At 36.0% G+C, this 14,150-nt stretch overlaps 1 protein-coding gene across 1 annotated transcript; it reads left to right on the top strand.

Moving 5' to 3' along the window:
• Positions 1 to 12,363: 12,363 nt before the first annotated feature.
• Positions 12,364 to 13,379, top strand: LOC308651739 (RNA polymerase-associated protein RTF1 homolog; the record flags this gene model as incomplete). Its single annotated transcript, XM_081299195.1, has 1 exon — positions 12,364 to 13,379. A coding segment is annotated over one exon (954 nt), but the record flags the coding sequence as incomplete, so codon positions are not given.
• Between the last annotated feature and the right edge of the window lie 771 nt (positions 13,380 to 14,150).

Raw genomic sequence — 14,150 nt, 5'->3', positions numbered from 1 at the left:
CTTCAATAATTATATTAAAATAAACTGGAACACTGTATGATCTTCTTATAAAAGACTAGATATCAAATTTTTAAGCTTTAGGGTTTTTGATTTCTGGTTTTTGCAAATACTTAACTCTGACATGGGAACATGAGACTAGTCATAGACCATTTGTAACTGAGTGTGGCTGTGATCCCTTCACTTTCAGACACCAAATGTCTGATCAAATTTCAGACATTAATAGGGCCAAACCAAATTTTAAAAAGTTTGATATTTAGAAGAATTTATAATACATCTTACATGGTTATACAAAGGTCTGGACATCTCATTTCATTTTGAGGTAAATTCAGGTGTTTTATCTGGAGTTCCCTCAGGAGTTGACAAAAAATGTGATGGAATCTCCACCAGAACTTGATTTTTATCCCTCCTAGCCCTGTTCTTATTTCTTGTCTGCTTTTGTTGATTTCAATGACTCTTTTTAATAAGTTAACTCTGTTATTTTTATCTTACAAGTTGCTTCCTAAGGAACCTAGGCAAAAAGAATTTTTAAATTGATGTATGTATAACTAGATTGAAACTCTAAAATTTCTGTTTCATTTAGCAGTGTATAATCAGCCCCAGTTAATAGTACCTGAAAAGCTTAGTAAATATTGCCCATATAGATGAATATTATGTAATTACGAGTTGTAGAATATATACTCACATAAAATGTATCAGTAATTTAATCAGTAAGTTAAAAGAATACTATAAAATTAATAATGTAAACCAATTTATATAAAAATGTACCTATATAACAGATAAATAGGAAACTATTGACATGATCTCTGTGGATTAATAATTTTCTTTTTGGTTCTTGTAAAATTTGCCTTCTATTACAACTTCTACAATTGAACAATTGCAGTTTCTACATTTGAATCATTGAATAAGTAGCAGCTGAGTGCCTCTCACTGTAGAAGTTTTGTACATTGGTATATGGACATGAGCAAACTAATGACAATTGGGACAGGAGAACACTGATGGGGATCTCTCAAAGTTTGAAATTTGGTCTGGAATGGATGAATGATTAGAGTTGGTCTCACATTAATTCCAGTTGGTTTCCCCACATGACTATCTTGGGTTTTTGCACAGAATAAATACTGAAGCTGTTAAAACATTTTACGTGGTAACTGGCTGTCTCAGTGTGCACATTTTCAAAGATTTGGTTAAGAAGCTGCCAGTTTTTTTATGATCTGGTCTCAGAAACCTACCAACATACATCTGCTCTATTTTATTCATCATAGTATGTACAGATTAAGGGAGGGCATGAAAGAATCCTGTTTTTTAATAAGAAATACACAGTGTAAGAGAAGGAGAAGGAATTGATGGCTCCATTTGGGAGACAAGATAAAATGTGTTTCAATCTACACCTAAAGTATGTATCTGGTTTTGGTTTTCCTATCCACTCTTAAACCCTTTTATTGATAGATGAGTTATTTGATACATGTATAGCTAAGGCAGATGGGTTCAGATTTAGTTCATCCTTAATATGATGGGATACATGTTTCCATTTTTGTTTCAATTTTACATATTTTATATGTAGAGTATAATTTATTTTCAGAGATTTTTAATGCCAATATTCATCTTCTTTTAATAATTTAGTCGGCTTATAATCTGTTTTACTTGTTATAGTTTCTGCCTTCAGGACAGTTTACAGAATTTCAACATATTTAAATAAAATTATCTTTGATTCAACAACTTAAATAACTATTTAATCACTGTGGTGGTAGAAAAATAAATATACTTGAATTTCTCTATGTATCATCCCCTTGGATATCAATTCTTGATTCTGGTTGAATACCTTGATTTATTATTTCCTTTAGTTTCTATTTAAACCACGCATTTTGATCTTTATTAGTTGTGTGATCACCTTTTCCTAATCTAAATATTTTAAATACTCAAATGTCATAATTGAAATCACTGACAATATTTAGCTTAATCTATCTGTTTAAATGGATTCAAATTTTCCTACTTTTAGGTAAAGTTCTATTTTAACTGTTCATTTGCTGAAACTCAAATAACTATACTTCTTGACTTCAGGCATGTAAGCACATGTCTGATTATTATTTAGTCTTTAATAACAGCTGTCATCCTACTTCTGTCACATTTTTCTTTTCTGAGAAATCTATAGGGATGCACATATTGCTCTACTCTCACCTAACATTGAGCATTTTACCTTAAATATGTCATTATGCAAAATAAGTTTATATAATCATGTTATGGTATATTGAGGGATATTTTGTCTTCCTTATCCAGCATTTAAACCTTATTTATGATTTTTTTAATTTTGGTAAATCTTTATTTTTTTAGCATGTAATAGTTGGATTGATGTGCATGAGGACATTGAAAATTTAGATTCTTTCAAAGCCTCCAGAGAAGCAGAATTGATCTCCACCTTCTTGTTAGAGGACAGTGGCTTAAGTGGCCTACAGACCTTGAAAGACCTTACTTGAAATAAAAGCTTTATAAAAGGGGTTTCGTCCTCTCTACAATATTTAACTCTGCTCATTACCTCTTAGTCTAAAACTAAGGACAAGTCTTGGCATAGCCAAAAAAATAAAAAATGAAATTTAATCTCTTTTTTAAAAAGAACATCTTACCCCACCAAAGAACTGCAAGCCCTGTCTGACCAGGGCAACCCTTCTGTTCAACAGATTACTCAGTCTCTCTCTGTCACTCAATTTTGTCTACCTTCTGCTTGCCCAATGGGTTTTGAAAATAATAGTCTTGATACCAAGGATGAAAATTGCTCATCAGCAACAAAACGTGGATTTCCTCTCACCCATGGCTAATCTAACTACAACACTGAAAATCTAAAGTGTCAATATAGAAACCAAAACAGCTTAGATTTCCATTATTTCAGAGATCAATAACACACTTCCATGTTCATTAAGAAGAAGGCAGACATTTCTCTTTCTGAGATTGATACTGAATTTGAATGTAGTTTGGTTTTAATGCTCAGTAACACTGTACATTCACCTTCAGAATACCTTATGTGATGATATGGCATTGTGTATGAGATCCCTTCTTATCAAGGAATCCAGAATGGTATAGATGAGTTATGACACAATCGTAATCATAAGAAATATCAATATTATGATCCAATAAGCTCTCAGTCACATGGTGTGTTGAAATGACCTTTGTAAGCCCAATGAAGTCTGTAACTAGTGGATAAAAAGATGTGAGTAAGGTACTGTTTTCTAAAACATAAGATATTGTTGAGATGATGGATTTTTAATGATGCTATCAATTCACAACTTCCAGAACTGTGGAAAAAAGAATTGGACCCTGTCACTAACCATGCATTGATGCACTTGGGGAATTTGTTTTTCCTATCTTCAGATCTTAAACCCCATTAGAATCGGATACCCCAGATAGAGGGGGAGCACAGTATGGGTTCCAATGAATTTAAAATCCATATCTGTCATCTGATAAGTTACTTGTGCAATTAGACTAGAGAGAAAGGAAAGGATTACTATGTTTCTAAGTAATAAACCCTGATTATAAGGAAACACTAGAATTTCTGCTGTATAATTACCACAAAGAGGAAAATATCAGGAACTTGAGGAAATCATTGGAACATATTTGGTAATTCCAAGCTCAGAAATAGCAATACATAGACAATTGCAAAAACTATGCTTTGAAAATTAAAAGAATTCCAACTTAGTGTTAGTGGAGGTCAGTGTCATGCTACTGACAAATGGAAGTTCTAGTTGAGGCCAAAAGAAATATAAATGAATGTATAGAAATAACATGATAAGAAAGTAAACAGCTTATTCCTCTGACCCTTCAGTTTAAGAATTTTGTACAGGTTATGGTAAGTATCTGCCCAGAAGCTTCCCTAAGAAAATGGATTCAGTACAGAGTATAAACAGATCTGGGTTTAGTGTAGCCAATTCTCTTGATATCCTGGTCCATAACTTTTTACTTCACATGTTCTTGAAAGTATTATCCAGCACTTTCAATTCCCCATCTGCTACATCTAAAAGTTTGCTCAGCCATAGTCAACTGCAAAGGGAAAATATTGCATTCAGTCTCCCAGTAAGTAATATTCCCTACATTGATTTCACCCAGTGCACAGAATTAGATAAAAAAATTTTCTCAGCTTCTATGTTCTTTCAACACAATTCTGAAGGATGTAGCTCACCATAGTATGTAGAAAAATGCTCATTTGTTGAGTTTTCCTCTTCCCATGCCTCATTTTTCTTACTTCCTCAGTTATACATAGGTCATATCCCAGATAAATGATCTTTCCCCAAGACATCTCTCCAGGTCTGAGAGGATCCTAAGTTTGCATGCATGCACACAGACACACACACACACACACACACACACACACACACAAACACACAAACACGCACACACACACGCACACACACACGAGTGCTTTCATATATATCTATATTTATATATTTATACATGGTGGTGTTTAGGGGCTATAACTTCAGGAAGAATGTACACAAACACATATTTATACATAATTCTGGGTTGATTAAAAGCAATTGCCAACTCTCATATTTTATCATGATGCAATGTTCTATCTCCTGCTTATATGAATATCTACTTATTTTCTATCATTGGACATTTTAATTTAAAATATTATGTAAACCAAATAATGGCTCACAATAAGCTATTCTAAGTTTTTATCTCTCCATGTTGTGCATGTAGCTAAAGCAGATTTACTGTCACCACATTAACCCTAGAAATATAAGCTACATCTAAGAGTAAGGCAAACTCTTTCTTGTAAAGACTTTTTCGACATTACCAAATTGCTTAATAAGAAGAAAACATATAATCAGACAATGGAAAAGCACACTAATTTTATCCTAACCAAGTTTAAGCTCATTATCACAAGAAAATTAATATTTAATAAGTTGTCTCAGACTTGAAGCTTGCATAAATCAGGTTAGACTGTGAACAGTATTATATTTTCCATTTGTGTGTATGTAATTAGATTGTCTTGTTCAACAAGCTGCAGCATACTCTATTTCACACCCAATATCTGCTAGTATACCATTAACTACTCAAAGCATTATATATTAAGCCATGATTCATATTATTTTGTTTATCTTACATTAACTTATAAAGTCTTTTAAATTGAAATAAATATTAGAAAATCCTACCTCACTACACAGCTAAATAACACTTTCCCTGGGACTGAATTAGATCTGGAAGAAAAGTAAGAGCATGCTCCTACTCTTTTTATTTTTATTCAGTATCTCTGGGGATAATATTTAAGTAAAAATTACATTTACTTTTAAGTTATTAAATACATTGATAAGTGTTAAGTGCAAATTGAATTATCATTTTGTTTTCATGTTTCTGTCCCTGAAATTTTTATAATTATATATCTTTTCATAGATACAAACTATTTGTTATGTATACTCTTGTTCCTCATTTTCATGAATTCCATAAGGGATACACTATGTACTAAATCATATGTGCAGACTGTATGAGATAATATTGTACAACCCTTAGAATAGCACCTGGCCATAGAAAAGTGTTTTATTACAGTGAAAAATTAGTTTAATTTAAAAATAACATTTTTGTGAATGAAGGAAATAAGAGAAAATGGTAACCCAGAAACGTTCTTTCCTATAAGAGTAAAATTCTTACAGTTGTGCTCATCAAAACAGTACAGACTTAATTTTAAATCTGTATAGAGTTCCTCCTAATAAAATTTAATCCGTGAAGAATTTAAGTGTTTACTTATCTCCCACACAAGTCATTTTGTTGGGAATTTTAAAGTTCCTTTAGATAAAAAAGATATATTACAGTCCCTCCTCCACGTTCCCAAAACAATCATGGGTTGTGAGCAATTGAATAAATAAAAAGTAGGTCAGAGAACATAAAAAAAATGACATCTTTATTACTGAGAAGAACTGAATAAATGATATATCTTGCATCAGTTAGATTATTTTATTAATGCTGAAGTTCAGAATTATTCAACTGTAAGCACTATTACATGATCAATACTGAACCCTGGGCCAACACTTCTAAGATGTTGGATTCCATGGTTCTCATTTGTCCCTGGATAGATGGTAAAAGTTCTGCTCTTGGCCAGTGTCATGCTTTAGATATGAGGTGTCCTTCAAAAGCTCATGTGTAAGACAATGCAAAAAAGTTTATAGAGGAAATGACTGAGTCATGAGAGCTTTATCCTAATCAGTTCATTAATCCTCTAATAGAGACTAACTGGGTCATAACTGTAGGCCTGTAGAGTGTGACTGAAGAAGGTGGGTCATTGGGGACATGCCTTTGGGGTATATGTTTTGTAAACTGAGCTTAGTCTCTCCCTGCTTCTTAGTGGCTAGTCTTTAGCCACTTTCCTCCATCACACTCTTACACCATATCATGCCACACCTTGGGCCCAAAGGAAAGTAATTGCCATCTATGAATTAAAACTCTGAGCCCCCAAATAAGTTTTCCTCTGCTAAAATTTATCTTGTCAGGTCTTTTGTTTACAGGAGTGAAAAAGCTGACTAAAACAGCCAGAGACATATTAGTTCCTCTTTTTCTATGTACTAGGTGAACTCTAATTTTTATCAATTGAATATATAAAAATTAATTATTTATTTAAAAAATAAATGATAAAAGTTGTAATTTCAGTACTTTTCAGGTTGATTCCAAAGAAGCTATGCAGCCTTCAAGTCAATCCATAGAACTATTTTCAATGGCTTCTTGAGTCTCCATTTAAGAAGTTCAACTCTCCTGAGACTGAAATAGTGAAAGGCCACAGAAAGACATACTAGTCAATAGTTCTTATTTTGAATGGTCATCATTATCACTTGAGGTGATATAGAAATACAATCTATATCTAATGTATTTTCGTAAGGAAATTTTCAATCAAAATGTTGAAAGTGCTGCTTTCTTTTAGCCAGGAATAATGAGACATGAATAGAGAAATGAGCTATGAAGGAAATTGCCTAGTTTTCAAGCACAATTTAAAAGAAATATAATGGAGTGAAGGATTGAAGTATTTGAAAATAAAATTATTTCTTACTCATAGCCTTGTTTGACAGAAAAATACTCTTAAAATGAGAAATAGCTTTAGGGCAAAATCATGTTAATTTTGAGGCTTGAGGACAAACTGAAACTTTGGAAAGATTTAAGGATGTGTTTCATACATATTCCCAACTAGATAAAAAGTTTTCTAAGAACGTTAAACTTGTTTCTGTTAGACCACAATGCAAGAAAAGACTACTGACTCCAATTAAAATCAAACTAAAGCAAGCTTATTATTTCGACCGGCCCGGCTGCCTTGCCCATCAAAATTGTGGGAGCCAAGGACAGCCTCGAGGCTTCTTTGTGGCCCAGTTTTATAGCCCAAAAAGTTACACAAAGGGGGGTTACAGATAACAACACTCTGAGGAGCATAACACAAGTTTACATTTTTGCTGGCCCTGGCATCAGAATTTATGGAGATCTTAAGGACTCAGAGAGGGTCGTTATCTGGCCAGGGAAGGCCAGAATTTATGAGGCGTCACTAAGGTTTAGGAAAGGGTTGTTATCTGGTCAGGGAAAACAGGACATGGGTGAGTTCAGGGCACGGGCAGGCATTCCAATCAGCTACAACATCAGCTAATGGCCAGGACATACAGACATCCTGATATTTTTACAGAAAATAGAAATGAATCCTTCATAACTTGTGACAAACTGGCTTCTGATCTAATGAGATAACTAGGCTAGGTGTATCAGTTTCCACACAACCTAATGATTCTCGGCCCCAATGAAAAAATACCAACTTCAGAGACTTTTGTGATTAGATATTTGTTTAATGGACCAAAACTAAATAAGATTCACAGGATGCCCATTCTTGAAAGAGATTTTGTTTGGTAGAAGCAAAGAGGCAGCATGAGATAAAAAATAAAAAAATAAAAAGACCTTACTCAATGGGAAGGATATAAGCTGAAACTGTGTGTCTGTTGTTGGAAACACATATAACAGCAGCCACACCCCAAAAAACCCAACATGGCACCTGAGGAGCTTCTCTTCCTGCCTCTCCCTTTCCCGCTGGCGCCAATTCTCCCGCCAGCACCCATATTCAAATCCTGCTGGCGGGAAACCTTAGCCCCAATAAGAACTAACTTCTTGGGCTCTGGAACTGACATCTGGAAGAACTTACCAATAAATGGGTAACCCGTCATTTACCTAAGCCCTGCCACCTGTCCTTAGGTCTATATAAGCCCACAGCCTTTTGTAATAAAGCGGAACCTCTCTGGTGATTTGTGTCATGTGGTGTCTTTCATCTGTAAACTTGAGTCACCAGTTATGTAAGAGAGGAACTCAAAGAGAGGCACTGAGACTTCAGAGGGCTGAGGTAAGAGATGTAAGGAGTAATTCTCAGGAAAGCAGCCCTGAGCCCTAACCATGAAATTGGTGACAGGTTCCTTATACAATTTCAGAGTTGTGATAGGGTATTTTGTTTTCTTCTGTATTGTTATATTAGTTTCTGTATTGAATAGGTGTCCCAACATGTGACTGACTTAGGGTCACTGCAGGTTAATTGGGCTAGCTACTAAATAACCACACAGAGACAGAAAATATGTTTTGGGGGGCTCAGTGATGACTCCTCGACTTCAGCTCCCACAAAGGAGGCAAGAGAGACACGTGAAAGAGAGAAAGCACACCTAAAATCCTCCTATTTATTGGGAGGAAAGACATTCGAGAAAGTTACACCCAAATAAGGCAAGGAATTGGGTTTCAGGGGGTTGCTTGGAGATATCTTGTGGTCAGCAGATTGACTGACATCTTGGAAAGCCACACCCATTTCAGGTGCTGTGTGAGAATCATAGGCAGAGCAATCAAAAAAGGCTCATACATGGCACAGCGCAGTCAGAGCAGCAACATCAGTGCAGTCCCCTCCTGTACTCATATGTGCACAGTTCACATACACAGCCTATGGATGGCTCTTGACAAATAGGAGTGTTTATTGTGTTCACCCTGTCTTTCTGACACCTTTGTATATTGAGTGTATGGGTTCTTGAGTCTCCATATAAGAAGTTCAACTCTCCTGAGACTGAAATAATGAAAGGCCACAGAAAGACATACTAGTCAATAGTTCTTATTTTGTATGATCATCATTATCATTACAGGGAGAGAAACTGGTTTCTAGTTCAGAGGTCTTCAAGTTGAGATTAAGAACAGTGAGAGATCCTGTCCAAAGTTGTACAATTCTGGTCTTCCATTTGATTCCATAGTGAGATAAGATTTTGGAGGCCCTAAAGAAAAGATAATGGTACTTTTTAAGTAGGTGTAATATAAAAATCGTCTTGATTTTTTTGCGCAGAAGACATACTAGATAAAATAGCAAATACTTGCTATTCTATGGTTGAGAGGTAGACACTAATTCTCTGCCATTTCAATTTAGCTAGACTTGATAACATTTTTGATTAAATAATAATAAATAATATGGCATCTCCCTCTTCATGCAAGATGCAAATGACTTGTTTCTTTTGTATTGGTTTCTTGAAACATTCTTTCTGGGAGACAGGGGTCAACATGTAAGAAATTTGACTTCTTTGACATTGCTCTGTTGGAAAGTCAGTTCAGGCACTCAATTTGATAGTCTCCTCAGAACTAAGCCTTCAATCCAACCTCATCAATCTTGAAGACATCTCAGCTAAGGTAGTTCCATCTTCAAGGTGGGACTTGGTGGCAGTCCCATCTGCCAGCAGAATAACATCAGTGACATCCATCAATCACACGAAGCAGTATAATTGCCTAAATGATCTCTGTCCGGACTCGTACTGCATGAGTTCTGAGATACGACAAAATGGTTGCTGTTTTAGCCTAAAAATTTATGAAGTATCTTGTTAAATAATAGTAGATTGCTAGAATAAATGCCTGTCTATACATTGTGCCCCTAAATCAAAAGAGCATCATTCTTTATGGTCCAACAGAATTGGATTGCATTGGTTTCTTATACAATATGCACATTATCTTTATTATATCATGCCTATGTTGCTATTTTACTTTTCTTGGTCAAAAAAGACAGTGATAAACCTGATTAAATACTCTAGTACTACTGAGAAACTCATCAAATGTCAAAGAACCTCCTTTATTAGGGGGCCATCTTGGTATCATTAGGAGACTTTAAGGTGTTAAAATATCATCTTAACTATATTCATGGTTTTAATTAGGTATACCTTCCCTCCAGTTATCCAATGATCTTTATTGCCATTGACATATTTTTGGTAACCATTTACTTGTATAAATATATCCATAGGAATGTAAGTCCCATGATATTACAGTTCCCATGGCCTATTCACTGATTTTTATTCTGAAATATTTACATAATTGCTCATGTCTCTATTATAGTAACAAAAACAACAAAAAGAAACTTTTCACGTTAATCCATGGTGTTTCTACAGTCAAGTTTGGTTGTGCTTTTGACTGTATCATTTCTTTTTTTTTTTGCAGTTTTAATAAAAATTTTATTACACAGCCATAATGTAAATCGACACTTCTCCAAATCCAAATGATACTAAATACAGATCAACATGGTGGATCAGAATGACTCCAGCAAATTATATGGATTCTATGATTTTATGTCTTTTAAAACCAGAAAGAAAAAGTCCAAGTTTGACATGATAGGAGAGGCCCCAGCAGCTCCAGGACTCTGCTAGAGTCCAGGCAATGTTTAACAGTCTGTGATTCCACATTTACACAACAGTCTATAAAGAGTTTTGGTCAATGGACTATTCAAGTATATATGATTTTAATGAGTCCATCACCACTCCTTTGCCCAACTGAACTGTCACAGCTACCATATAGCTGTGTTACAGTCATTTACCAATTTTACACAGTCACAATACTTTAAAACCACCCATTGCCGATTTTTTAAAAAATATGTAAACTAAGTTAAAGCAACACTGAGGCTCTACCAAACCCAGAAGAGTTACCAAGTTCATTCTTGTTTCAAAACGACTCTGTGATTTCCCATCATCCCTTTCCTTATATAAAAATTGAGTGAAGAAGTACAGAGTAGAGCTTCTAGATTCCTCTCCCTTTTGTGGAAATCAGCAGCTCTCAGCTGTTTCTTTAGCTTAGTTCTTGGTATATATAGTCAGCTGTACTTTGTTCTGAAAAGATTTGTTAAATGCCACTTTTATTTACACTTGGAGCTTTACACCTGAGAATGATTATCAAGCAGTCAGCTTATCTCTTTTCAAACATTTCATAACGACATACACACCTCTTTGCTGGCTTCACCCTAGCTGCACAACAATATATATGCTTACCATATATATATGTATACACACACACAACTGCACATGCTGGTAACATTTTCAATCTAAATCTTATTGTTTGCTCTCCACATTCATGTTGAATAATTTCTTTTAAAAAACAAAACAAGTGTTATTCTTGCCAAAACATCAAAACAGAGTCACTAGGAAGACACAGGTACACTGGGTGGGAACAAGACACACTCTATGTTCAGCCAAGAAGCTGTAGGCTGTGCCATGGGATGAGCAAGACACTTTTTGCCCTCCTGGTACCTGCCTCAGCTTCTCTCCTGCCTGCCAGGACACAGCCTATAAGGCAAGGAGCTAAACTAGGGAGTTTTCTTGAAGAGGTGATGGAGGAAGAGAGGGTAGGGAAAGTTACACAGCTACAGCAGTCAGGTCTGTTTAATAAGAAGAATCACATTTAATGAGTTTCTTTCTTGCAGTTTCAGATGCTCAAGTACAGCTGAAAAAAATCTGAAACAGCTATAGACCAATGACAGACTGATACAAAGAGTACTGCATTTTTAAAAAATGATAAAAAAACCCACACTTACATACACACACACACATACACACACACACACACACACACACACACACTCTCTCTCTCTCTCTCTCTCTCTCTCAAATTAGACCCCCCTCCCTCCCCACAAATGTACACTTTTTGGAAACTAAATTGTTTTTGAAAACCCTTCTTCCGCAGAGACAGAAAGAAGAGAAAGATGAGAGTAAGGAGGACTGCAGGTGCCCAATCCCTGCTCCCTCCACAAAGGTCAGGTGCCAAATGTTCAATGGTTGGGTCCAAGGCAGTCTTGGAGAGAAGACTGCCCAGTGCTGCTGCTATCGCCACCAGGGGCTCCAGCAGGAATCCCAGCTCCATGGTAATACTGAATGTGTGTACAGTGGCCAATGAACTGTGCTGGTTAAAAAAAGAAAAAAGAAAAAAAAAAGGCAAACACAAATCTAAAGACATGGAAAAAGCCCAACTGAGCCCAGATCCATAATGGGTGGGGCCCAGGGGTTTGGTGGGAGATGGTGCAGACAAGGGAGGTCTATACAGCAAATGGTTTATATTACAGATGACTGGCAGTTTAGAGTCTCTTCCCAGTTCTAAAACCATAACAGCAAACCAGTTTACCGGGTTGCTGAGATCACAGGTGTTGTGGAAACTGCCAAAGTTTACCAGCTGGGTGGTATCAGAACAAACAAAGGGCTACAACTACGGCATGGTAATGACCAACGAGTGTTCCGCCTAGAGTTTGTCTCAAACCAAGAATTTACTGAAAGTGAATTCATGAAGTGGAAAGAAGCGATGTTCTCTGCTGGCATGCAATTGCCCACTCTAGATGAAATCAATAAAAAGGAATTATCTATTAAAGAAGCTCTTAATTATAAATTCAACGATCAGGACATTGAAGAGATTGTTAAAGAGAAAGAAAGGTTCAGAAAAGCTCCACCCAACTATGCTATGAAGAAGACTCAGCTGCTAAAGGAAAAGGCCATGGCTGAAGACCTGGGAGATCAGGACAAGGCGAAACAAATCCAAGACCAGCTGAATGAGTTGGAGGAGCGAGCCGAGGCCCTGGACCGCCAGCAGACCAAGAACATATCTGCTATCAGTTATATCAACCAGCGGAACAGGGAGTGGAACATTGTGGAGTCTGAGAAGGCCCTTGTGGCTGAAAGTCACAACATGAAAAACCAACAGATGGATCCCTTTACCAGGCGGCAATGCAAACCTACCATCATCTCTAATTCCAGAGACCCGGCTGTTCAAGCTGCCATTTTGGCCCAGCTAAATGCAAAGTATGGTTCTGGAGTGTTACCAGATGCTCCAAAGGAAATGAGCAAGGGTCAGGGAAAGGATAAAGATTTGAATTCTAAGTCAGCCAGTGACCTCTCAGAAGACTTGTTCAAAGTGCACGATTTTGATGTGAAGATTGATTTACAGGTTCCCAGCTCAGAGTCAAAGGCTTTGGCCATCACCTCCAAGGCTCCTCCAGCCAAGGATGGGGCTCCAAGGAGATCTCTGAACTTGGAGGACTACAAAAAACGACGGGGGCTTATATGAGAGTATCCAGCCTGCTGCTTCTGACCCTGCATGCCCATCAGTGTCCTGCCTTTCCTCTTTTCCTTTGACTGTATCATTTCTGTTGGAGCAGTGAGAACTGTGAGGGAGTTTTCTACTTCCATGAGTGAACAATTCAGTTTGACTTACTATAAAATGAGGAAGTAAGGCCAGAAAGTCACAAAGTGATATCATAGTTTTTCATTTTCCATAGGCAATTTATTCTAGTATCTTCTACAGATACCAATATCTGTGGATGTTCAAGTTTTATATAAAATTGCTTAGTATTTGTATATAACTCACACATATTTTCCCATATACTTCAAATCATCTCTAGTTTGCTTTTGATTACTGGTACAAGGTAAATTCTATGTTAATAGTTGTTATACTATTGTTTATAGAGTAATGACAAAAAAATGTCTGAACATGTAAAGTACAGAAGCAATGTTTAAAGATATTTATAATCAAGTTTGTTGGATCCGTGGATGTAGAAACTGCAGATATAGAGCACCCACTGTGCTCTACAATATGCCCTTCATATTATGATATATTTGCACTCTAGATGATAGGATAATAAACACATCTCTGCTCTCTAGGAACTCTAACACATTTTTAGCCTATTTCTTTCCCTTAGTTTTTTCCCCCCCTGGTCTTGAGCAATTTTGTTTTAAATATATGTTTAAATTTAAATTTTGCTTTACATATGTATTCTGTTTTGTTTTAGTGGATTAGCATTCTACTAAAAAATTGATATTGCAATAACAACCTGTCCTACAAATTTATCCATCTGTGCGTTCTTGAATCCAGTATTTTGTTAGGGTCTGTAAACAAGTCAA

The sequence above is a fragment of the Spermophilus citellus genome (assembly GCF_964194105.1).
Source record: "Spermophilus citellus genome assembly, chromosome: 1".
Taxonomy (NCBI): Eukaryota; Metazoa; Chordata; class Mammalia; order Rodentia; family Sciuridae; genus Spermophilus; species Spermophilus citellus.
This window is presented reverse-complemented; position numbering and strand designations above follow the sequence as displayed.